The sequence below is a fragment of the Bos mutus genome, chromosome 6 (assembly GCF_027580195.1).
Source record: "Bos mutus isolate GX-2022 chromosome 6, NWIPB_WYAK_1.1, whole genome shotgun sequence".
NCBI lineage: Eukaryota > Metazoa > Chordata > Mammalia > Artiodactyla > Bovidae > Bos > Bos mutus.
The window spans coordinates 22,882,931-22,903,503 of NC_091622.1; the positions used below are offsets into that span (position 1 = coordinate 22,882,931).

Genomic DNA, 20,573 nt, shown 5'->3' on the forward strand with positions numbered 1-20,573 from the left:
TTATAAATTATTAATTAAAGCCATAAATTTAAATAATTCAGCACAAATAATTCATAACCTTTCCTCTTCAGTAAGGTCACCTACCCGAGAAGCTAACTCCAACTGTCCCTCTTTCTCTGGGGCTCCTGAGCCTCAGAGAGCCACAGCTCATCACAGCGGATAGGGAGGCAGTGGCCGAGGAGTGGTTAATAACCTTTGCTGGCTGACTGGATTCACTCCAGCCTTGCCACCATTTGAGCAAATGATAGAAACTCTCAATGCCTCATCTGTAAATCAGGTTTGAAAATAGTACCTACCATGGGTTTTTTGAGAGGAATTAAATGATATAAAATAAGAGAGGTTCTTAGAATTATTCTTAACGCAGAGTACATAACATGCAAGCATTAGCTCTTATTAGTAGAGAAAAACACACTATATTAGTCATACTAATTTTTGTGATTTTATTTTCTCTTCTTGGGTGCACTCTGAGTGTATGGGTTTTATTTATTTATCTCACATTCCTCTACCTCCCTCAGCATCTAGAAGAGTACCTAGTATAACGCAGAGTATGTTAAACTGCTAAGAATTCATGAGGGTTTATTTTTGTTTTTAGTAATGATACACAAAAAATAGTCATGCATGGATGTGAGAGCTGGACTATAAAGAAGGCTGAGTGCCTAACAATTGATGCTTTTGAACTGTGGTGCTGGAGAAGACTCTTGAGAGTCCCTTGGACTGCAAGGAGATCAAAGCAGTCAATCCTAAAGGAAATAAATCAACCCTGAACACTCATTGGAAGGACTGATGCTGAAGCTGAAGTGCCAATATTGGACCACCTCATGCCAACTGTCCACTCATTGGAAAATACCCTGATGCTGGGAAAGACAGAGGGAAGGAGGAGAAGTGGGCGACAGAGGATGAGATAGTTGGATGGTGTCATCAACTCAATAGACATGAGTCTGAGCAAACTCTGGGAAATAGTGAACACCAGGGAAGCCTCGTGTCCTGCAGTCCACGGCATTGCAAAGAGGTTGGACATGACTGAGTGAACAACAACAAAAAAACCATCAGCTCATGAAATTTACTTGAGAATATGCAAAAGATATTCTTGGGAGGATATAAGAAAAAACCTATACTTGGAGGCTGTGTTATCAAAAAAATGAACTGGAAGAATCTATAACATTACAGGCAATTTATATGCCAAAACTCCAGTTTACTCAATCACTACAAGTTTTGATAATGTGTTATGTGTAAATTTGTTCCTAATTTCCTGTTTTTATTTTAGCAGTGATGCATTTGTAACTACTTTGAAGAGTTTACATGACTACAATTATTTTTTTTATCACCTTTACTTCTCATGTCAGAATGAGGAATAACCTCCCCAATTTCTTTCCTTTTGCATTGATTTCTTCATTGCCCCTATATTCTATTCAGGTGATTTAAAATGAAAACTAAATAGGTAGAAATTAAAAGATGCTTATTCCTTGGAAGGAAAGTTATGACCAACCTAGATAGTATATTAAAAAGCAGAGACAGTACTTTGCCAACAAAGGTGCATCTAGTCAAGGCTATGGTTTTTCCAGTGGTCATGTATGGATGTGAGAGTTGGACTGTGAAGAAAGCTGAGTGCCAAAGAATTGATGCTTTTGAACGATGGTGTTGGAGAAGACTCTTGAGAGTCCCTTGGACTGCAAGGAGATCCAACCAGTCCATTCTAAAGGAGATCAGTCCTGGGTGTTCATTGGAAGGACTGATGTTGAAGCTGAAACTCCAATACTTTGGCCACCTGATGTGAAGAGACGACTCATTTGAGAAGATCCTGATGCTGGGAAAGATTGAGGGCAGGAGGAGAAGGGGACGACAGAGGATGAGATGGTTGGATGGCATCACCTACTCAATGGACATGGGTTTGGGTGGACTCCGGCAGTTGGTGATGGATAGGGAGGCCTGGCGTGCTGCGGTTAGTGGGGTCACAAAGAGTCGGACAGACTGAGTGACTGAACTGAACTGAAAGAGGTACACAGAACTTCAGGCATTGTGAAATTCATATTTGGGGAAAACATTTAAAAATATTTTTTGCAAAATACCTTCGATATTGCTTCTTTCTGTTCCTAATTTTCTTTTCAGGGAGTAAGATTCAGTTCAGTTCAGTTCAGTCGCTCAGTCGTGTGTGACTCTTTGCGACCCCATGAATCGCAGCACACCAGGCCTCCCTGTCCATCACCAACGCCAGGAGTTCAAACAAACTCACGTCCATTGAGTCGGTGATGCCATCCAGCCATCTCATCCTCTGTCATCCCCTTGTCCTCCTGCCCCCACCCTCCCAGAATCAGGGTCTTTTCCAATGAGTCAACTCTTCTCATGAGGTGGCCAAAGTTTTGGAGTTTCAGCTTTAGCATCATTCCTTCCAAAGAAATCCCAGGGCTGGTCTCCTTCAGAATGGACTGGTTGAATCTCCTTGCAGTCCAGGGGACTCTCAAGAGTCTTATCCAACACCACCGTTCAAAAGCATCAATTCTTCGGCACTCAGCTTTCTTTCTTTTTTTTTAATTTTATTTTATTTTTAAACTTTACAATATTGTGTTAGTTTTGCCAAATATCGAAATGAATCTGCCACAGGTATACATTTGTTCCCCATCCTGAACCCTCCTCCCTCCTCCCTCCCCATACCATCCCTCTGGGTCGTCCCAGTGCACCAGCCCCAAGCATCCAGTATCATGCATTGAACCTGGACTGGCAACTCGTTTCATACATGATATTATACATGTTTCAATGCCGTTCTCCCAAATCTTCCCACCCTCTCCCTCTCCAACAGAGTCCATAAGACTGTCCTATACATCAGTGTCTCTTTTGCTGTCTCATACACAGGGTTATTCACAGTCCAACTCTCACATCCATACATGACCACTGGAAAAACCATAGCCTTGACTAGACAAACCTTTGTTGGCAAAGTAATGTCTCTGCTTTTCAATATGCTATTCAGGTTGGTCATAACTTTCCTTCCAAGGAGTAAGTGTCTTTTAATTTCATGGCTGCACTCACCATCTGCAGTGATTTTGGAGCCCAGAAAAATAAAGTCTGACACCGATTCCACTGTTTCCCCATCTATTTCCCATGAAGTGATGGGACCAGATGCCATGATCTTAGTTTTCTGAATGTTGAGCTTTAAGCCAACTTTTTCACTCTCCTCTTTCATTTTCATCAAGAGGCTTTTTAGTTCCTCTTCACTTTCTGCCATAAGGGTAGTGTCATCTGCATATCTGAGGTTATTGATATTTCTCCCAGCAATCTTGATTCCAGCTTGTGCTTCTTCCAGCCCAGCATTTCTTATGATGTACTAAGATTAGTAATTTCTAATTTGTGAAAACATTTTTCTTTCTATGTAGAACTAGGCTACATATATCTCTAGTAGTGTTTCTATAGAAGTTCTTCAACAAAATATCATTAATTCTATTCCATGTATAAAAGACTTCTCAAATCTTATCATCCTTTCATCCTGAACATTATGAAAATGTAAGTTCAAGGTCTTAATGATCAGATATTTTGAAGCTGATACTGAGTCAAGATTATAGGGTCAATGAGGCAAGCAAAACATTAATTCAGCCATATTCATGTCTATGTTGCATATTTTATTATGCAATTTGTATTATGTTATTTTGTACTTCCACTAGGGATTAGGGCCTAATGTTATGTTTGCTTCTGCCACCTAGCAATACCCAATGATATGGTTTTTGAATGAATTACCTAGATTATATTGAACTATCCTAGACTATATTTAACTTCTTTTCAAAAGTGCAATTGTTTCATAAAAATATTTTTCCAAATACAAAATAATCATTACAGTCTAATAATGGCTCAAAGTTTTCATATGTTATTAACTTTCTAATTAATAAAATAGAAAGTTTAATAAAGAGTAATATTTTCTTGGTGTCAAAGATCAATATGAGGATGAATTATTTGGCAGGTCTGCAATATTGATACAGTGAAACAACTGAGACTGATGAAGTTGGCTGCCCACTGGAATTACCTGGAAAACTTGAAAAAGTGCTGATAGCTGGAATCCACTCAAAGATTCTCTATTAATTTGGGGGTGTGGCTTGGGCATAGGATGTTCTGAAGGCTTTGTAGCTAACTACAATATGCACCAAGTTTCAGAACCACTGCTCTAAACCCTTGATACTCAAGGTCTGAGAACCAGCAACATCAGTTTTACCTGGAAGTTTGTTTAAAAAGCAGAAGCTTAACTATTCCCCGTACCCATTGAATCAGATCCACATTATCAGGGCTTCAATTTAAACTATAAAGAATCATTTTCCTAAAAAAAATAAAGGACCAAGTCTATCCCATCCTTTCCAACTCTAAAATTCAGATCCTTCAACATGAATGAGACAATAAGAAGCACTTTCAAACTTACCTAGAATTCTTTATCTCTAAATGAGAGACCAAAGACATCCTATCCTCTCCAACTCCACAGACTTAAATATAATGCTGAGGGAATTTGTAAAAATTGTGTCATCATTTCATCTTCATACATTTACATACACTTTCTATTCCTTAGAATTCCTGTTTCTTTTCTCTTTTCTCATTGAGACACATCACTTAAGATCTAGGTAAAATCCTATTTCCTTTAGGAAACACATCTTGAAAACTAATACAGCTTTTCCCTAAAATTCTATTGTCAATGTAATCAGTTTCATGGAGTGTGGTACATTTTTTAGGCGATGGCACCCCACTCCAGTACTCTTGCCTGGAAAATCCCATGGATGGAGGAGCCTGGTGGGCTGCAGTCCATGGGGTCCCTAGGAGTCGGACATGACTGAGCGACTTCACTTTCACTTTTCACTTTCATGCACTGGAGAAGGAAATGGCAACCCACTCCAGTGTTCTTGCCTGGAGAATCCCAGGGACAGGGGAGCCTGGTGGGCTGCCGTCTCTGGGGTCACACAGAGTCGGACACGACTGAAGCGACTTAGCAGCAGCAGTATGATTACATACATAATATCTTGTTTCTCCAGTTAAACGATGAGTATCTTAAGTAAGGGATCATGTCATGTTCCTTTTCTATCCCAACTTAATGTCTAACTTTTGTAAGTGAACTGTGTATTGTTAAAATGTATGTGGGAAATAAAATAAATGTGGATTATTCTCACAAGATTACTTATTCAAAAGCAGCCTACCATTGCCCTGTCCCCACAATGTGGCCTTACCACACATAATGCACGTTCTAGCACATCTGGGTGAATCATAATCAGTTGTGCCTTAAGGCTCCTATTCTTTTCTTCCTGCTTCCCTCAGGCCTGACAGCCTGATGATAAAACTATTTCAAATAGCACAGAAACTCTATAGAAGAAAACCTCTGCTCATCAGCCCTACAGTATACCTATAGGAGACCTCTCATGTCCTGTAGCCATGCCTGTCTTACTCACCATTACATCTCCATCATTGTGTTTGCATACTGAGCATAAAACTGTATTAGAAACAGTGTGTCAACAAAGAACATAGGAATAAGCAATAAACAATGCATGCTACTGAGCTTGTGATGCCATTTAGAAGTACGGTTTTTTATTATAGTAGCTCCTATACATATTTTCCTTTATATATATGTATATGTATATATCTTTGATAAAAATAATATGCAGTCACTGTAGAAAACAAAGATTTAGCAAAATGAAAAAATGTAATCCCTGAAAGAGCAGAACCCATGCATAACTGTTAGCAGATGCATATCTGTTCAGACTATTGATTTATATATGTATATGTACACATATATATGTGTGTGTGCATTTATATATATACACTCAAACATATGCTATTAAACATTTGTACCTCTTAAAACAGGCTCACACTCTATCTCCTGCTATATATCCTACTTTTATGCAATTAAGTATAAATCAAAGCATCACTCCAGTCAGCAAATCAGTTTATAATAAAATTTATGATGGTTGCATTAACATACGTACCAAAATTTATTTGATCAATTACCTATCTTTAAAGGACTGAGTTATTTCCATTTTTGGTAATTATAAATAATGCTATGATGAACAATTTTCCTCATTCATTATCCAAATATTTCCTTAGAATAAAAACCAGCTCTTTCACCAGGGGATGGGAGTTTTTGAAAACATTTCATCAGCAATTCTATATTCTTTGCTATAATATTTATTAAGCAGTTATATAGAGTGAAATGTGACAAAAAGAATAATTGATGCAGTTGGAAAATACTCACATTCTTTTTGAGGGCAGATTTCAGTTTGGAGTGATTGGAATTCATAGTATGGTATCTCATGTTTGAATGTTGATGTGAGAATATCATCAAGTTCATCAATGTCACTCTGTTTTCAAATGAAAAGGAAATGTTTTGTTAGTTTAATTATTTACAAAGAAACATCTTAGTGTAATATAATAAAAATTATTGACTGGGATAAATCCTGGGTAACCTTTAATAATCCTTACAACTTTTTAAAAATAATAATATAAAATATTAGGGACTTGGAAAAAAGCCAGTTATTAGAATAATAGAAAAATGAATGCAAGAAATAAGTCTTTGCTTTTGGTTGGGCTTCCCTTGTGACTCAGCTGGTAAAGAATCTGCCTGCAATGTGGGAGACCTGGGTTTGACTCCTGGGATGGGAAGATCCCCTGAAGAAGGGAAAAGCTACCCATTCCAGTATTCTGGCCTGGACAATTCCATGGGCTGAGCAATTTTCACTTACTCTCTTTGGATGAGCTAATTGACTTGAAAATTGACTAATTTTAGAAGAGTTTTATATGAAGTCAATGATAACACTGTAATTTGTTTCAATAATAAATTCTGTTAAAATATATGCCTCATTTTAATAAATGAGATAAAATGATGAATCTGATTCTTCAATTTAAGGGTCAGAAATGAGATTATTTTACTTCTGTGTCAAAGTGAGGGTGAATATTCATCTTGACCTATTTTTTCCCCTGTAGATATAAAATAATTATATATCAACTTTATTTCCCTAATCTGAACATTTTGGGAGGAGCTACTGGTCTTGTACTACCAAAGACATAACGGACTGCAAAAGCTACCATTTCTTTTAAATTGTGTTTTGTGAAGCAATGGCTGGGATTAAACTGACTTGTGACCTAGATGACTAAAGCTGAGAAAGTAGGCCAATGAACAAAAGCCATGGGGTGGAGAGAGGATTATGGAACAAAAATATCTACTAAAGACTTTTGAAATGATTTCCAAGTAAATTAGATAGACTGCCAATATGAAGTCACAGAAATTAAATGATTGGGTTGAAAAAAATGATGTTACTCTATTTCTTCGTTTTTCAATAATCTGCATACCTCAAATAATAAAGTGGTTCAAGCCTTTCTGGATTTTCTAAAAGTCCTGTTTAGAAGTGAAGAGAAAGGATGAAAGCTATAGCCATGTAACACAAAGCAGAATGAAAGTGTTAGTGGCTCAGTATTGTCCGACTCTTTGCAACCCCATGGATTGTAGCCCGCCAGGCTCCTCTGTCTGTGAGATTTCCCAGGCAAGAATACTGGAGTGGATTGCCATTTCTTCCTCCAGGGTATCTTCCTGTCCCAGGGATCAAACCTGCATCTCCTGCATTGGTAGGCAGTTTTTTTTTTTTTTTTTTTTTTTACCATTTAGCCACTTGCAAGCCCATATCTAACTAGAAAGATGGTTAAAAATATAAAAATCTAGTCTTCCCACCTTTAATAGCTGACAAGAGGCAAGGAAAAAGGTTTTAAAATAATGATGTTGAATGAATAAACCTCTAAGGTTGACTACAGAATACTAAGTTATTTTTTTAAATCTGGTAGAGAAATATAGTAGTAGTAAAGAATCTTAACAAGAGAAATGATTTCAGTGAAATAATCATAGGAAGGCTGTGAAATGTTCAAAATAGGAAACAAAATATATCATTTGCAGCATTTTACTTTCAGGCATCTAAAAAGAAAAGCAATGGTTGAACTAAAAACATCTTGTTTTTCTTATAACAAATTTCTATGTTTCCTTAAGTTTCCCTAGTAAAAGAAAATAAGATTCACTTCGTTTATTCCATTGTTCATAATGTGTGCTATGAAAGCCAGCCACAGTAGACATTTAAAGGAAAATTTGATACATAGTTTACATATCTTAGACAAAATTTCCTCCTACAGCTTGTAAAGAGAATGACAGAGAACAGAACAAACATTTTCTGGTTACAAAAAGCCTTTTGCTTTTCACTTTATAAGTATTCAATTTTAAGCACTTAATGTAAAAGAATAAACAAGTAAATTGGGCTAAGATGAAAGAGATATTTTCCTTTGTCAAATTAGTTTTTTTAAGTTTTAAGTGAGTCAGTTCTGAGTCATTTCAAACATGTCATGACCACATATGCAAAAATAAATGTTAAGAGTATAAAACAATGCAATTTAACACCTCCTTCAAATATTTTGTATTTATATTGATTAGGTATTCATGTAGCTGTAGAATATCTTTAAATAACTTGAAAACAATGATACCAGGAAGAAAATATATTTTGAGATCTGAGAAACCTCTGTTGAAATGCCTGCTTCAGGACTCATTAGTTGTGGACCTTAATAATACTTACCCAACAGAATTACTTAAGAGTTTAAATAAATACTTTGATGTGAGCCCTCAGATATAACACATGAAATACAATCACTGTGATTGAGAAAAGTGCATATCTATTCATGAGGAGAGTTCACTCCCCAAACTAGCATTTGCACTGACTGAAGAAATTAAGTGCAAAGGCTAGTTTGGGGAAAGAAGTCTGAACAAATAATTTAGTTTCTCTTTTTAAATTGAGTAACACTTATCTTTAAAATTGACATGATCCTTTTCCTATTTGGAACAAGTCTGTTGTTCCATGTCCAGTTCTATCTGTTGCTTCCTGACCTGCATATTGGTTTCTCAAGAGGCAGGTCAGATGGTCTGGTATTCCCATCGCTTTCAGAATTTTCCACAGTTTATTGTGATCCACACAGTCAAAGGCTTTGGCATAGTTAATAAAGCAGAAATTGTTTTTCTGGAACTCTCTTGCTTTTTCCATGATCCAGCAGATGTTGGCAATTTGATCTCTGGTTCCTCTGCTTTTTCTAAAACCAGCTTGAACATCTGGAAGTTCATGGTTCACGCATTGCTGAAGCCTGGCTTGGAGAATTTTGAGCATTACTTTACTAGCGTGTGAGATGAGTGCAATTGTGTGGTAGTTGGAGCATTCTTTGGCATTGCCTTTCTTTGGGATTGGAATGAAAATGGAGCTTTTCCAGTCCTGTGGCCCCTGCTGAGTTTTCCAAATTTGCTGGCATACTGAGTGTAGCACTTTCACAGCATCATCTTTCAGGATTTGAAATAGCTCAAGTGGAATTCCATCACCTCCACTAGTTTTGTTCATAGTGATGCTTTCTAAGGCCCACTTGACTTCACATTCCAGGATGTCTGGCTCTAGGTCAGTGATCACACCATCGTGATTATCTGGGTCGTGAAGATCTTTTTCGAACAATTCTGTGTATTCCTGCCACCTCTTCTTAATATCTTCTGCTTCTGTTAGGTCCATATCATTTCTGTCCTTTATCGAGTCGTCTTTGCATGAAATGTTCCCTTGGTATCTCTAATTTTCTTGAAGAGTTCTCTAGTCTTTCTCACTCTGTTGTTTTCCTCTATTTCTTTGCATTGATCACTGAGGAAGGCTTTCTTATCTCTTCTTGCTATTCTTTGGAACTCTGCCTTCAGATGCTTATATCTTTCCTTTTCTCCTTTGCTTTTCACTTCTCTTATTTTCACAGCTATTTGTAAGGCTTCCTCAGACAGCCATTTTGCTTTTTTGCATTTCTTTTCCATGGGGATGGTCTTGATCCCTGTCTCCTGTACAATATCATGAACCTCCGTCCATAGTTCATCAGGCACTCTATCTATGAGATCTAGGCCCTTAAATCTATTTCTCACTTCCACTGTATAATCATAAGGGATTTGATTTAGGTCATACCTGAATGGTCTAGTGATTTTCCCCACTTTTTTCAATTTAAGTCTGAATTTGGCAATAAGGAGTTCATGATCTGAGCCATAGTCAGCTCCTGGTCTTGTTTTTGTTGACTGCATAGAGCTTCTCCATCTTTGGCTGCAAAGAATATAATCAATCTGATTTTGGTGTTGACCATCTGGTGATGTCCATGTGTAGAGTCTTCTCTTGTGTTGTTGGAAGAGGGTGTTTGCTATGACCAGTGCATTTTCTTGGCAAAACTCTATTAGTCTTTGCCCTGCTTCATTCCATATTCCAAGGCCAAATTTGCCTGTTACTCCAGGTGTTTCTTGACTTCCTACTTTTGCATTCCAGTCCCCTATAATGAAAAGGACATCTTTTTTGGGTGTTAGTTCTAAAAGGTCTTGTAGGTCTTCATAGAACCGTTCAACTTCAGCTTCTTCAGCATCACTGGTTGGGGCATAGACTTGGATTACTGTGATATTGAATGGTTTGCCTTGGAAACGAACAGAGACCATTCTGTTGTTTTTGAGATTGCATCCAAGACTGCATTTCGGACTCTTTTGTTGACCATGCTTATTTTGTCACCCTGCTTATTTAACTTATATGTAGAGTACATCATGAGAAACGCTGAGCTGGAAGAAGCACAAGCTGGAATCAAGATTGCTGGGAGAAATATCAATAACCTCAGATATGCAGATGACACCACCCTTATGGCAGAAAGTGAAGAGGAACTAAAAAGCCTCTTGATGAAAGTGAAAGTGGAGAGTGAAAAAGTTGGCTTAAAGCTCAACATTCAGAAAACTAAGAACATGGCATCTGGTCCCATCACTTCATGGGAAATAGATGGGGAAACAGTGGAAACAGTGTCAGACTTTATTTTTTGGGGCTCCAAAATCACTGCAGACGGTGACTGCAGCCATGAAATTAAAAGATACTTACTCCTTGGGAGAAAAGTTATGACCAACCTAGATAGCATGTTCAAAAGCAGAGACATACTTTGCCAACAAAGGTCCATTTAGTCAAGGCTATGGTTTTTCCAGTGGTCATGTATGGATGTGAGAGTTGGACTGTGAAGAAAGCTGAGCACCAAAGAATTGATGCTTTTGAACTGTGGTGTTGGAGAAGACTCTTGAGAGTCCCTTGGACTGCAAGGAGATCCAACCAGTCCATTCTAAAGGAGATCAGTCCTGGGTGTTCTTTGCAAGGAATGATGCTAAAGCTGAAACTCCAATACTTTGGCCACCTCATGCGAAGAGTTGACTCATTGGAAAACACTCTGATGCTGGGAGGGATTGGGGGCAGGAGGAGAAGGGGACGACAGAGGATGAGATGGCTGGATGGCATCACTGACTCGATGGACGTGAGTCTGAGTGAACTCCGGGAGTTGGTGATGGACAGGGAGGCCTGGCATGCTGCGATTCATGGGGTCACAAAGTCAGACACCACTGAGCAACTGAACTGAACTGAACTGAACAAACATGAAAAGATGGTCAACATCACTATTAGAGAAACGTAAATCAAAACTACAATGAGGTATCACCTCACACCAGTCAGAATGGCCATATCATCAAAAATTCTACAACAATACATGCTGGAGAGGGTGTGGAGAAAGTGAAATCCTCCTGCACTGTTGGTGGGGAATGTATTTATACAGCCAATGTGGAAGACAATATGGAGATTACTTTAAAAACTAGGATAAAACTATATATGACCCAGCCACCTCACTACTGGGCATATACCCTGAGTAAACCATAATTGAAAAAGACACATATACTCTGATGTTCATTGCAGCACTATTTACAATAGCCAGGACATGAAGCAACCTAGATTTCATCGACAGATGAATGGATAAAAAAGTTGTGGTACATATATACACAATGGAATATTATTCAGACATAAAAAGAAACACGTTTGATTCAGTTCTAATGAGGTGGATGAACCTAGAGCCTATTATACAGAGTGAAGTAAGTCAGAAAGAGAAAGACAAATATCTCATATTAACACATATATAGGGAAGGCAATGGCAACCCACTCCAGTACTCTTGCCTGGAAAATTCCATGGATGGAGGAGCCTGGTGGGCTGCAGTCCATGGGGTCGCTAAGAGTCGGACATGACTGAGCGACTTCACTTTCACTTTTCACTTTCATGCATTGGAGAAGGAAATGGCAACCCACTCCAGTGTTCTTGCCTGGAGAATCCCAGGGACAGGGGAGCCTGGTGGGCTGCCGTCTATGGAGTCGCACAGAGTCGGACACGACTGAAGCAACTTAGCAGCAGCAGCAGGGAATTTAGAAAGATGGTCCTGATAAACCTATCTGCAGGGCATCAGTGGAGACGCAGACATAGACAACAGACTTGTGGACACAGAGAGGGAAGGAGAGGGTGGGAGAAATTGAGACACTGCAGCATATATATTACCATATGTAAAACTAGACAGCTAGTAGAAATTTACTATATGACGCAGGGAGCTCAAATCTGGTGCTCTGTGACAACTTAGAGGAGTAGGGGGTTCAAGGGGGAGGGGACATACATATGCCTATGGCTGATTAATGTTGATATATGGCAGAAACCAGCACAATATTGTAAATCAATTATCCTCCAACTAAAAATAAATTACTTTATTAAAAAGATTAACTTGGAAGGTGAGAGGGGACAGTGACATCAAGGCCATATTTTTCATGCTAATGATTTTTTTTAATCCATTTAACAACTGGAATCTATTGAATTATTTGAGCAAGAGAATTATATGCTGACATCATTCTTTTTAAAATAACCTCACAGACCAGGGACTTGATAAGTAGGGTGTGTGCAAAACCTACAGTTGGGAACCAGTTAGGAGATTAGTCTAGCAGTGTAGGCAAGAAGAAAAGGTTCACTAAAGTGTCAGAACTAGAGAGATGTGTAGAGAAGTGAGCAATATTTAGTAAGTAAAACTGCTATGGTTTAATAATGGATTGAATTTGTAGGCTGAGTGTTTCTGGCTTTTAAACTAGATTGACCATGATGTAATTTCATGAGTTAGAGAACAGTGAGAGATAGGCTTAAAGGAAATCCACAGTTGGTGTATAACTCACAAGCCAATGCGATTAACTGCAGAGGAAATATCCATCAAAAATATAGGTGTCTAAGAATCAAAACTGGATAGGTTTAAGATTTTATTTTATAGATCTACAATGAAGAGATTGCAAAGGATATTGAGAATGAAAGGCAAAGGATGTAGGAAGAAAACCAGGAACACATGTCTTCCTGGAAGTTAAGGGAAAAAATTAAATCAAGACAGTAAGTTTGTTCCATGGTGTTAATTGCTGCTGAAAATTCAAGTTACATTAAATTTAAAAATGTTCATCAGATTTATTGAGAGGGACTTGTGCATAACTGATGTATATTTGTTTGTGTGTTGATACTTAATAAGGTTGATGAAACTAAATGGCTGATCTCTGAAAAATAATAAGTTCTTAGAAGTTTAATTTTCCTTATTAAAGATTTATGTTACTTAATTTCCTATGTCTTGATATGGTTTAATGTAGAAGCATATTTCATGAATGCTAAACACAATTTAAATTTCCCAAATTATATTCTACTTTATTTCTTTATCTTATTATCAATACTACTTAATAAAGAGAACCATAAGAATGTATAACGACTTTTAGTAAATGTAAACAAACACATTTTTTCCACAAGGTTTTTTAGTCTTCTAATTTCTGAAGAGGTATGGAATATTTGGGGTTTGTTCCTACTTTGTTGTTTATATGAATAAAGCTACGAAGGAACCTTGTTAACGGTGTTTGACTTGTGCTTTGTTTTTTAGGGTTGTTTACAAATGCTCGTTATGATTGAAGATCTGAATGCTCTAAAGAACTAGACAGTAAAAGCAGAAGGCTGTACTTGGATGGGGTTGTTACAGACACCATTCACACCAGCACACAGACATCCTCTGCAGAGGGCAGTCAGAGCCAGCCCCAGCTTGACAAGAAGAAAGGGGATGTAAGCTGCAAGAGAGACACTTTAGTTTGGGAGACATAAAACACTGAGGAAGCATTTATTTTCATCAAGTGAGCAGAGACTATAAATTAAGAAGTCATTAACAAAATATATTCTAAATAGTAGCTAAACATAAACTAAAACATATGGGACCAATAACTATGAAAATGGACTAAGATGACATATAAGGTCAAGAATTGTAGAAAAACAACAGTATAGTTATGTCACTGGCTATTTCTGTGCTCAGAAATGCTTTTTTTCTTATAACAGCTGCTGTATCTACCATTAAAGCCAACTGATTTACTTGTTTTTCTCTAAAGAAATGGATGAGTGCACTAGCTGTGTGTTCTTGTTTGAGTCAATGATTTGTAACTGAGGTGAGTATAATCATCAAGTCTGAACTATCCTAATCAGGCATCATTAACCGTTGCTTGACCATTTCCGCAAGTAGAGACATAGCACACAGGAAATGTCGCATCTAAACTTCAAAGGAATTGTTTTACTCTTATTGGTTCATTCCAATTAGGGGAACAAACAATATGAAAAATGAATCCAGAAATACATCTTCAAATTGCATTTTGGCTATTCTTTGTCTGATTAAAAATCTCTAATGGTTTTCTTCCTGATAGCTCAGTGGGTAAAGAATCTTTCAAAAGCCTGCAAAGCAGGAGACACAGGAGGCACAGGTTCTATCCCTGGGTTGGGAAGAACCCCTGAAGAAGGAGATGGCAACCCACTCCAGGATTTTTGCCTGGAGAATCCCATGGACAGTGGAGCCTGGTGGGCTACAGTCCAAATCTCTGCTCAGAAATACAAGACAAGTAATAAAACCGATCAAAGGTACATGAAACTTGAATCACTTCCTTCTCTGGGGGTAGAATTAAGAATCAGTACAAATAAAATGGAAATAAAGGCTATATGGAAAGCCCATATATTTGCAAGTCAATCCTCTTTAACAGAGAATGGTCATAGCTCTCAATCTAAATAAGCATTTTTTTTCTTGACTTACAATTATGGAGTATTTGAGCTGGAAATGACCTTGGAGATCATATACTTAAATTTCTTCACTGTTCACAGGAGGGAATTCCTTTAGCACTAGGGAAAATGAGCTCTCATGAAGTGATTACTTAATAAAAGAATCCAACTCCTGCTCCTGCCCTATCTAGAACTATTTCTCTTATACCACACTGCCACAGTCCAGTAGGAAAAAGGAAAGATAATAAGCAGCCTTTTGAGAGAGGTAAGACCTTAGGCATTTTTGAGTAATGAACCTCTCCTTAACGTTCATAAGAAAGGCAAGATTGGAATCAAAAAATTTACAGCCATTAAAAGTCAGTAATGAAGTATATTTGGGAAGCTTGATGTACTGCAGCTCACGGGGTTGCAAAGTGTCGGACACGGCTTAGTGACTGAACAACAATGAAGTATATGTACATGGAGTTCATGACTGAGGTAGGATGTGAAGGAAGGTTTGTAGTACAAATGTGCCTAGCATTGTGAACCTCTGAGAGTTCCTTACTTTCATAAACACCAGATTCATTTATTCAGTTTTATAAATAAATAGCAGTATAATTTTTAAAAGGGAAGATTTCATTTCTCTCTTATTTGTATACTTATACTATAGGTTTTTACTTATTTTTTTAAATAGCACTAGGAAAAAAGGTATCACTCTTTTCTCATTTTTTTAAACCCTAAGTATCAGTTGTGTCACATGCATCAGGAACTATAACTATGTGAAGAAAGTGAGTATGCAAAGATGAAAAACACAAAGCCATCCCTTAATGATGAGGCAGTGGAGGGTAGATGGCTTGCTGCTGCTGCTGCTGCTAAGTCACTTTGGTCGTGTCCGACTCTGTGCGACCCCATAGACGGCAGCCCATCAGGCTCCCCCGTCCCTGGGATTCTCCAGGCAAGAACACTGGAGTGGGTTGCCATTTCCTTCTCCAATGCATGAAAGTGAAAAGTGAAAAGGAAGTCGCTCAGTCGTGTCCGACTCCTAGCGACCCCACGGACTGCAGCCTACCAGGCTCCTCTGTCCATGGGATTTTCCAGGCGAGAGTACTGGAGTGGGGTGCCAGAGCCTTCTCCGGGTAGATGGCTTACTGTGTGTTTAAAGAAGGCACCATCCTGGGTGGCTGGAACACAGGAATAATGGAGGAAATTAAGGAGACAAGGAGGCATGCTGTGGAGGAGTCAGTGTTGGAAAATATGTAGGACCCTGAAGCCCTGTGTGTTTATCAACCTTTTGAGAGAGGCAAGGACTTTCAAAAAAAAAAAAAGAAAAGTTAAGAGGCCTGGAAGTTCCCAGTTTCTTTCAGTAGGAAGAATCTTCTGAAGACCTCTTTAAGGGAGATAGCCACTAATGCTTAAGCTTTAACCTAATGAAGAAACCAATCTGTAAAGGAACTAAAAAAAAAAAAAAAAACTGGGAAATTCCTCATGACCTGAGAGTTCTCTTAGTCCATATCCTCCACTTCAACCCTATCTGGTTTCACAGTGTATTAAATATTTGTAGGCAGTAAACCAAAGATTGGATAATACATACAATTTAATAAAAAGTGGCAATGAAGCACACCTAACACGAAGATGAAAATAAGATTTCAATAGGTAAAAGTAAAACATGCAAGATGATAAACATATTCATCGCAATATACCTTTTAATCAATAAGAACTACAACTAATAAAAATTATTTGGTACTATTCCAAAACCTCTCTTGATAAACAAGAGCCTAACGCTTTGATCAATAATTGCTATTATAGTTCAGCATTCTGACCTAGTTTGGTTTTTATATTATATCTAGTTGTTCCTATATAAAGTTAAATTTATTGTTGCCCCTAGATAATTTTGTAAATAAGATGGAAGCCTCAAAGGTTTTAATTATCTCAGTTAAACAGGAGTTACTAGTTTTTCTAACACTAAAACTTGAATTCTAATTATCTTCCCAAATAGGGCTTTGGATTTTTTCATCTGAATTCACTGTTCTAGGTGATGGTCTGGAAATTTCCCTTTATGAGGCTATGTGCTGGGGTTTAGTATTTACGCAAAACAATACAAAATGATTTAGGAAGCAATTAGGTAAGCTGGTTTAGCTAAAGTCTTCCGAAACCTAATAGACATCTTCACAATAAACTAAGAAAATAAAATTTCTCATTATCATTTCTTTCCTCAAATTCACAGAACGATCATTTTGCTTTGTGCCCTACAGTTTTTAAATGATAATAGAAAGTCTCTTACCACAAATTTGAGGATTACTGAAAACTAAAATCCATAGATTTCTCATTACTGTTCCTTTACTCAAATTTCCAGACTGTTAAGCTTTGAAATGATTATAGGAAGTATCTAATTACTGATTTTAAGGATTACTTAAATCACATCTGCCATTAACATTTACAAGAAAACTCAGGATAGCTCTTTCAGTTTACCATTTCAGCTAAGGAAAGATATAAACATCTGAATGCAGAGTTCCAAAGAATAGCAAGAAGAGATAAGAAAGCCTTCCTCAGCGATCAGTGCAAAGAAATAGAGGAAAACAACAGAATGGGAAAGACTAGGGATCTCTTCAAGAAAATCAGAGATACTAAAGGAACATTTCATGCAAAGATGACTCGATAAAGGACAAAAATGGTATGGACCTAACAGAAGCAGAAGATATTAAGAAGAGGTGGCAGGAATACACAGAGGAACTGTACAAAAAAGATCTTCATGACCCAGATAATCACGATGGTGTGATCATTGACCTAGAGCCAGACATCCTGGAATGTGAAGTCAAGTGGGCCTTAGAAAGCATCACTACGAACAAAGCTAGTGGAGGTGATGGAATTCCACTTGAGCTATTTCAAATCCTGAAAGATGATGCTGTGAAAGTGCTGCACTCAATATGCCAGCAAATTTGGAAAACTCAGCAGGGGCCACAGGACTGGAAAAGCTCCGTTTTCATTCCAATCCCAAAGAAAGGAAATGCCAAAGAATGTTCCAACTACCGCACAATTGCACTCATCTCACACTCTAGTAAAGTAATGCTCAAAATTCTCCAAGCCAGGCTTCAGCAATATGTGAACTGTGAACTTCCAGATGTTCAAGCTGGTTTTAGAAAAGGCAGAGGAACCAGAGATCAAATTGCCAACATCCACAGGATCATCGAAAAAGCAGGAGAGTTCCAGAAAAACATCTATTTCTGCTTTATTGACTATGCCAAAGCCTTTGACTGTGTGGATCACAATAAACTGTGGAAAATTCTTCAAGAGATGGGAATACCAGACCACCTGACCTGCCTCTTGAGAAATTTGTATGCAGGTCAGGAAGCAACAGTTAGAACTGGACATGGAACAACAGACTGGTTCCAAATAGGAAAAGGAGTATGTCAAGGCTGTATACTGTCACCCTGTTTATTTAACTTATATGCAGAGTACATCATGAGAAACGCTGGACTGGAAGAAACACAAGCTGGAATCAAGACTGCTGGGAGAAATATCAATAACCTCAGATATGCAGATAACACCACCCTTATGGCAGAAGGTGAGGAGGAACTAAAAAGCCTCTTGATGAAAGTGAAAGTGGAGAGTGAAAAAGTTGGCTTAGAGCTCAACATTTAGAAAACGAAGATCATGGCATCCGGTCCCATCACTTCAGGGGAAATAGATGGGGAAACAGTGGAAACAGTGTCAGACTTTATTTTCTGGGGCTCTAAAATCACTGCAGATGGTGATTGCAGCCATGAAATTAAAAGACACTTACTCCTTGGAAGGAAAGTTATGACCAACCTAGATACCATATTCAAAAGCAGAGACATTACTTTGTCAACAAAGGTTCGTCTAGTCAAGGCTATGGTTTTTCCTGTGGTCATGTATGGATGTGAGCGTTGGACTGTGAAGAAGGCTGAGCACTGAAGAATTGATGCTTTTGAACTGTGGTGTTGGAGAAGACTCTTGAGAGTCCCTTGGACTGCAAGGAGATCCAGCCAGTCCATTCTAAAGATCAGGCCTGGGATTTCTTTGGAAGGAATGATGCTAAAGCTGAAACTCCAGTACTTTGGCCACCTCATGTGAAGAGTTGACTCATTGGAAAAGACTCTGATGCTGGGAGGGATTGGGGGCAAGAGGAGAAGGGGATGACAGAGGATGAGATGGCTGGATGGCATCACTGACTCGATGGACGTGAGTCTGAGTGAACTCTGGGAGTTGGTGATGGACAGGGAGGCCTGGTGTGCTGCGATTCATGGGGTTGCAAAGAGTCGGACACGACTAAGCGACTCATCTGATCTGATCAGCTAAGTGAGTAGAATATTAAAAAACACGAACAACCCTTAAATCTACTGGTATATGTCCTCACAGATATACAATAAGTATGGTGAATAAAATTCCAATGTATGTTGTTCTTTGAGTAGAGATGGTCAGTGGACTGTCCGCGACATACACAAATTTCCCAGTTTAAGTAGTTGAGAAGCACATGAAGGAAATAGTAGTGTTGTATGCTGGAGAGAAAAAGCACAACTTTTTGCAACTTTCAGAATATAACCTACATAAGAGCAAAGCAAAATGTCAAAAGGAGCCAACAAAAGCCCATAAGGAGAAGCACAGTGTGGGTTGGGACACGTCCTCTGAGGCCAAGTAACCCTAAAACACACCAAGGTTCCTTTGTGACCCTGCAGTTCCTTCCTTTTAATCAAGAGTGGAGTCTGATTTTTACCATCTCAGCAAATTCATGGTAGGGACACCTCACATGGTCTGGATGCCAATGGATGAGATGAAACCCATTGGTCCAAGATGTATAGGAAACTGAATGACACGCAGCTTTCCCTTCCATCAGGATTGTGATGGTGTCGCTTGGTCTGGTCTGAAATCTGAGTCTCAGAATTTGTTTACTTTAAATCCACAACATGTATAGGTCTTCTTATGACAGCAGCGCAAACTCTAAAATATCTTAAGTTGTACATATTAATCCAAATCTCTTAATGTTTCTTGCCAAGCTGCAGTCTACTGTCACCAACTTAGAATAATTCTACCTCTCAGGACTCAGACCTCAGGTTTAAAGTGTCTCCCAGGAGTGAAAACCTGAATCAAGCTGTGACTGCCTGCAATCCCCCTTTCACTAGGCACCAGGGCTCAGTGGACAGAACCCTTCCTCACCTCTCATTTCTGACACTGAGGGTAACAATGAAACAGATAATTTTTCTAGTTATCAAAAAACTACTCAAAAAAAGTTTGTGTTCATTCAAAGCTACAGACGAAATCATGACTTGGATATTTGAAACATTCTGAAAAACTGTTTGGGTCATAAATTACATTTCATTTTCACTATACATAAAATATTTTTTTTTTTGCTCCCCAAAGGCAAAATCAACAGAAAAATGTGTTTGGGGGACTACTTTACTTCTATGCTGACTGAATACCTTATAATGCAATATAACGCTTCATTAGTCCTTTTGTAATGAATAAAGTTTTTAAAGTAGAATAAGGTAGACATCACAGGAAAATGAACAAAATCTGTATTTCAAGCTGTTACTTTTATTTTTGCTTTGCAATTACAATATAGACATTTCATCAAATGTCCTCAGGCTCCTCAGTTTGACAAATGGTATTTTACTCTCTATTCTCTAGGATATTTTTATCTTTTCCATTGTTCTAAAATATATCATTCA

General features: G+C 38.1%; 1 protein-coding gene across 2 annotated transcripts in view; it reads right to left on the reverse strand.

The window, feature by feature from the left end:
• Window positions 1–20,573, reverse strand: part of BANK1 (B cell scaffold protein with ankyrin repeats 1) — a 322,108-nt gene that overhangs the window by 189,991 nt on the left and 111,544 nt on the right. For both annotated transcript variants that reach the window (XM_070372094.1, XM_070372093.1), the window contains exon 6: window positions 6,206–6,311. In XM_070372094.1, the coding sequence (XP_070228195.1) occupies window positions 6,206–6,311 (106 nt within the window). The remainder of the gene's footprint in view (window positions 1–6,205; window positions 6,312–20,573) is intronic.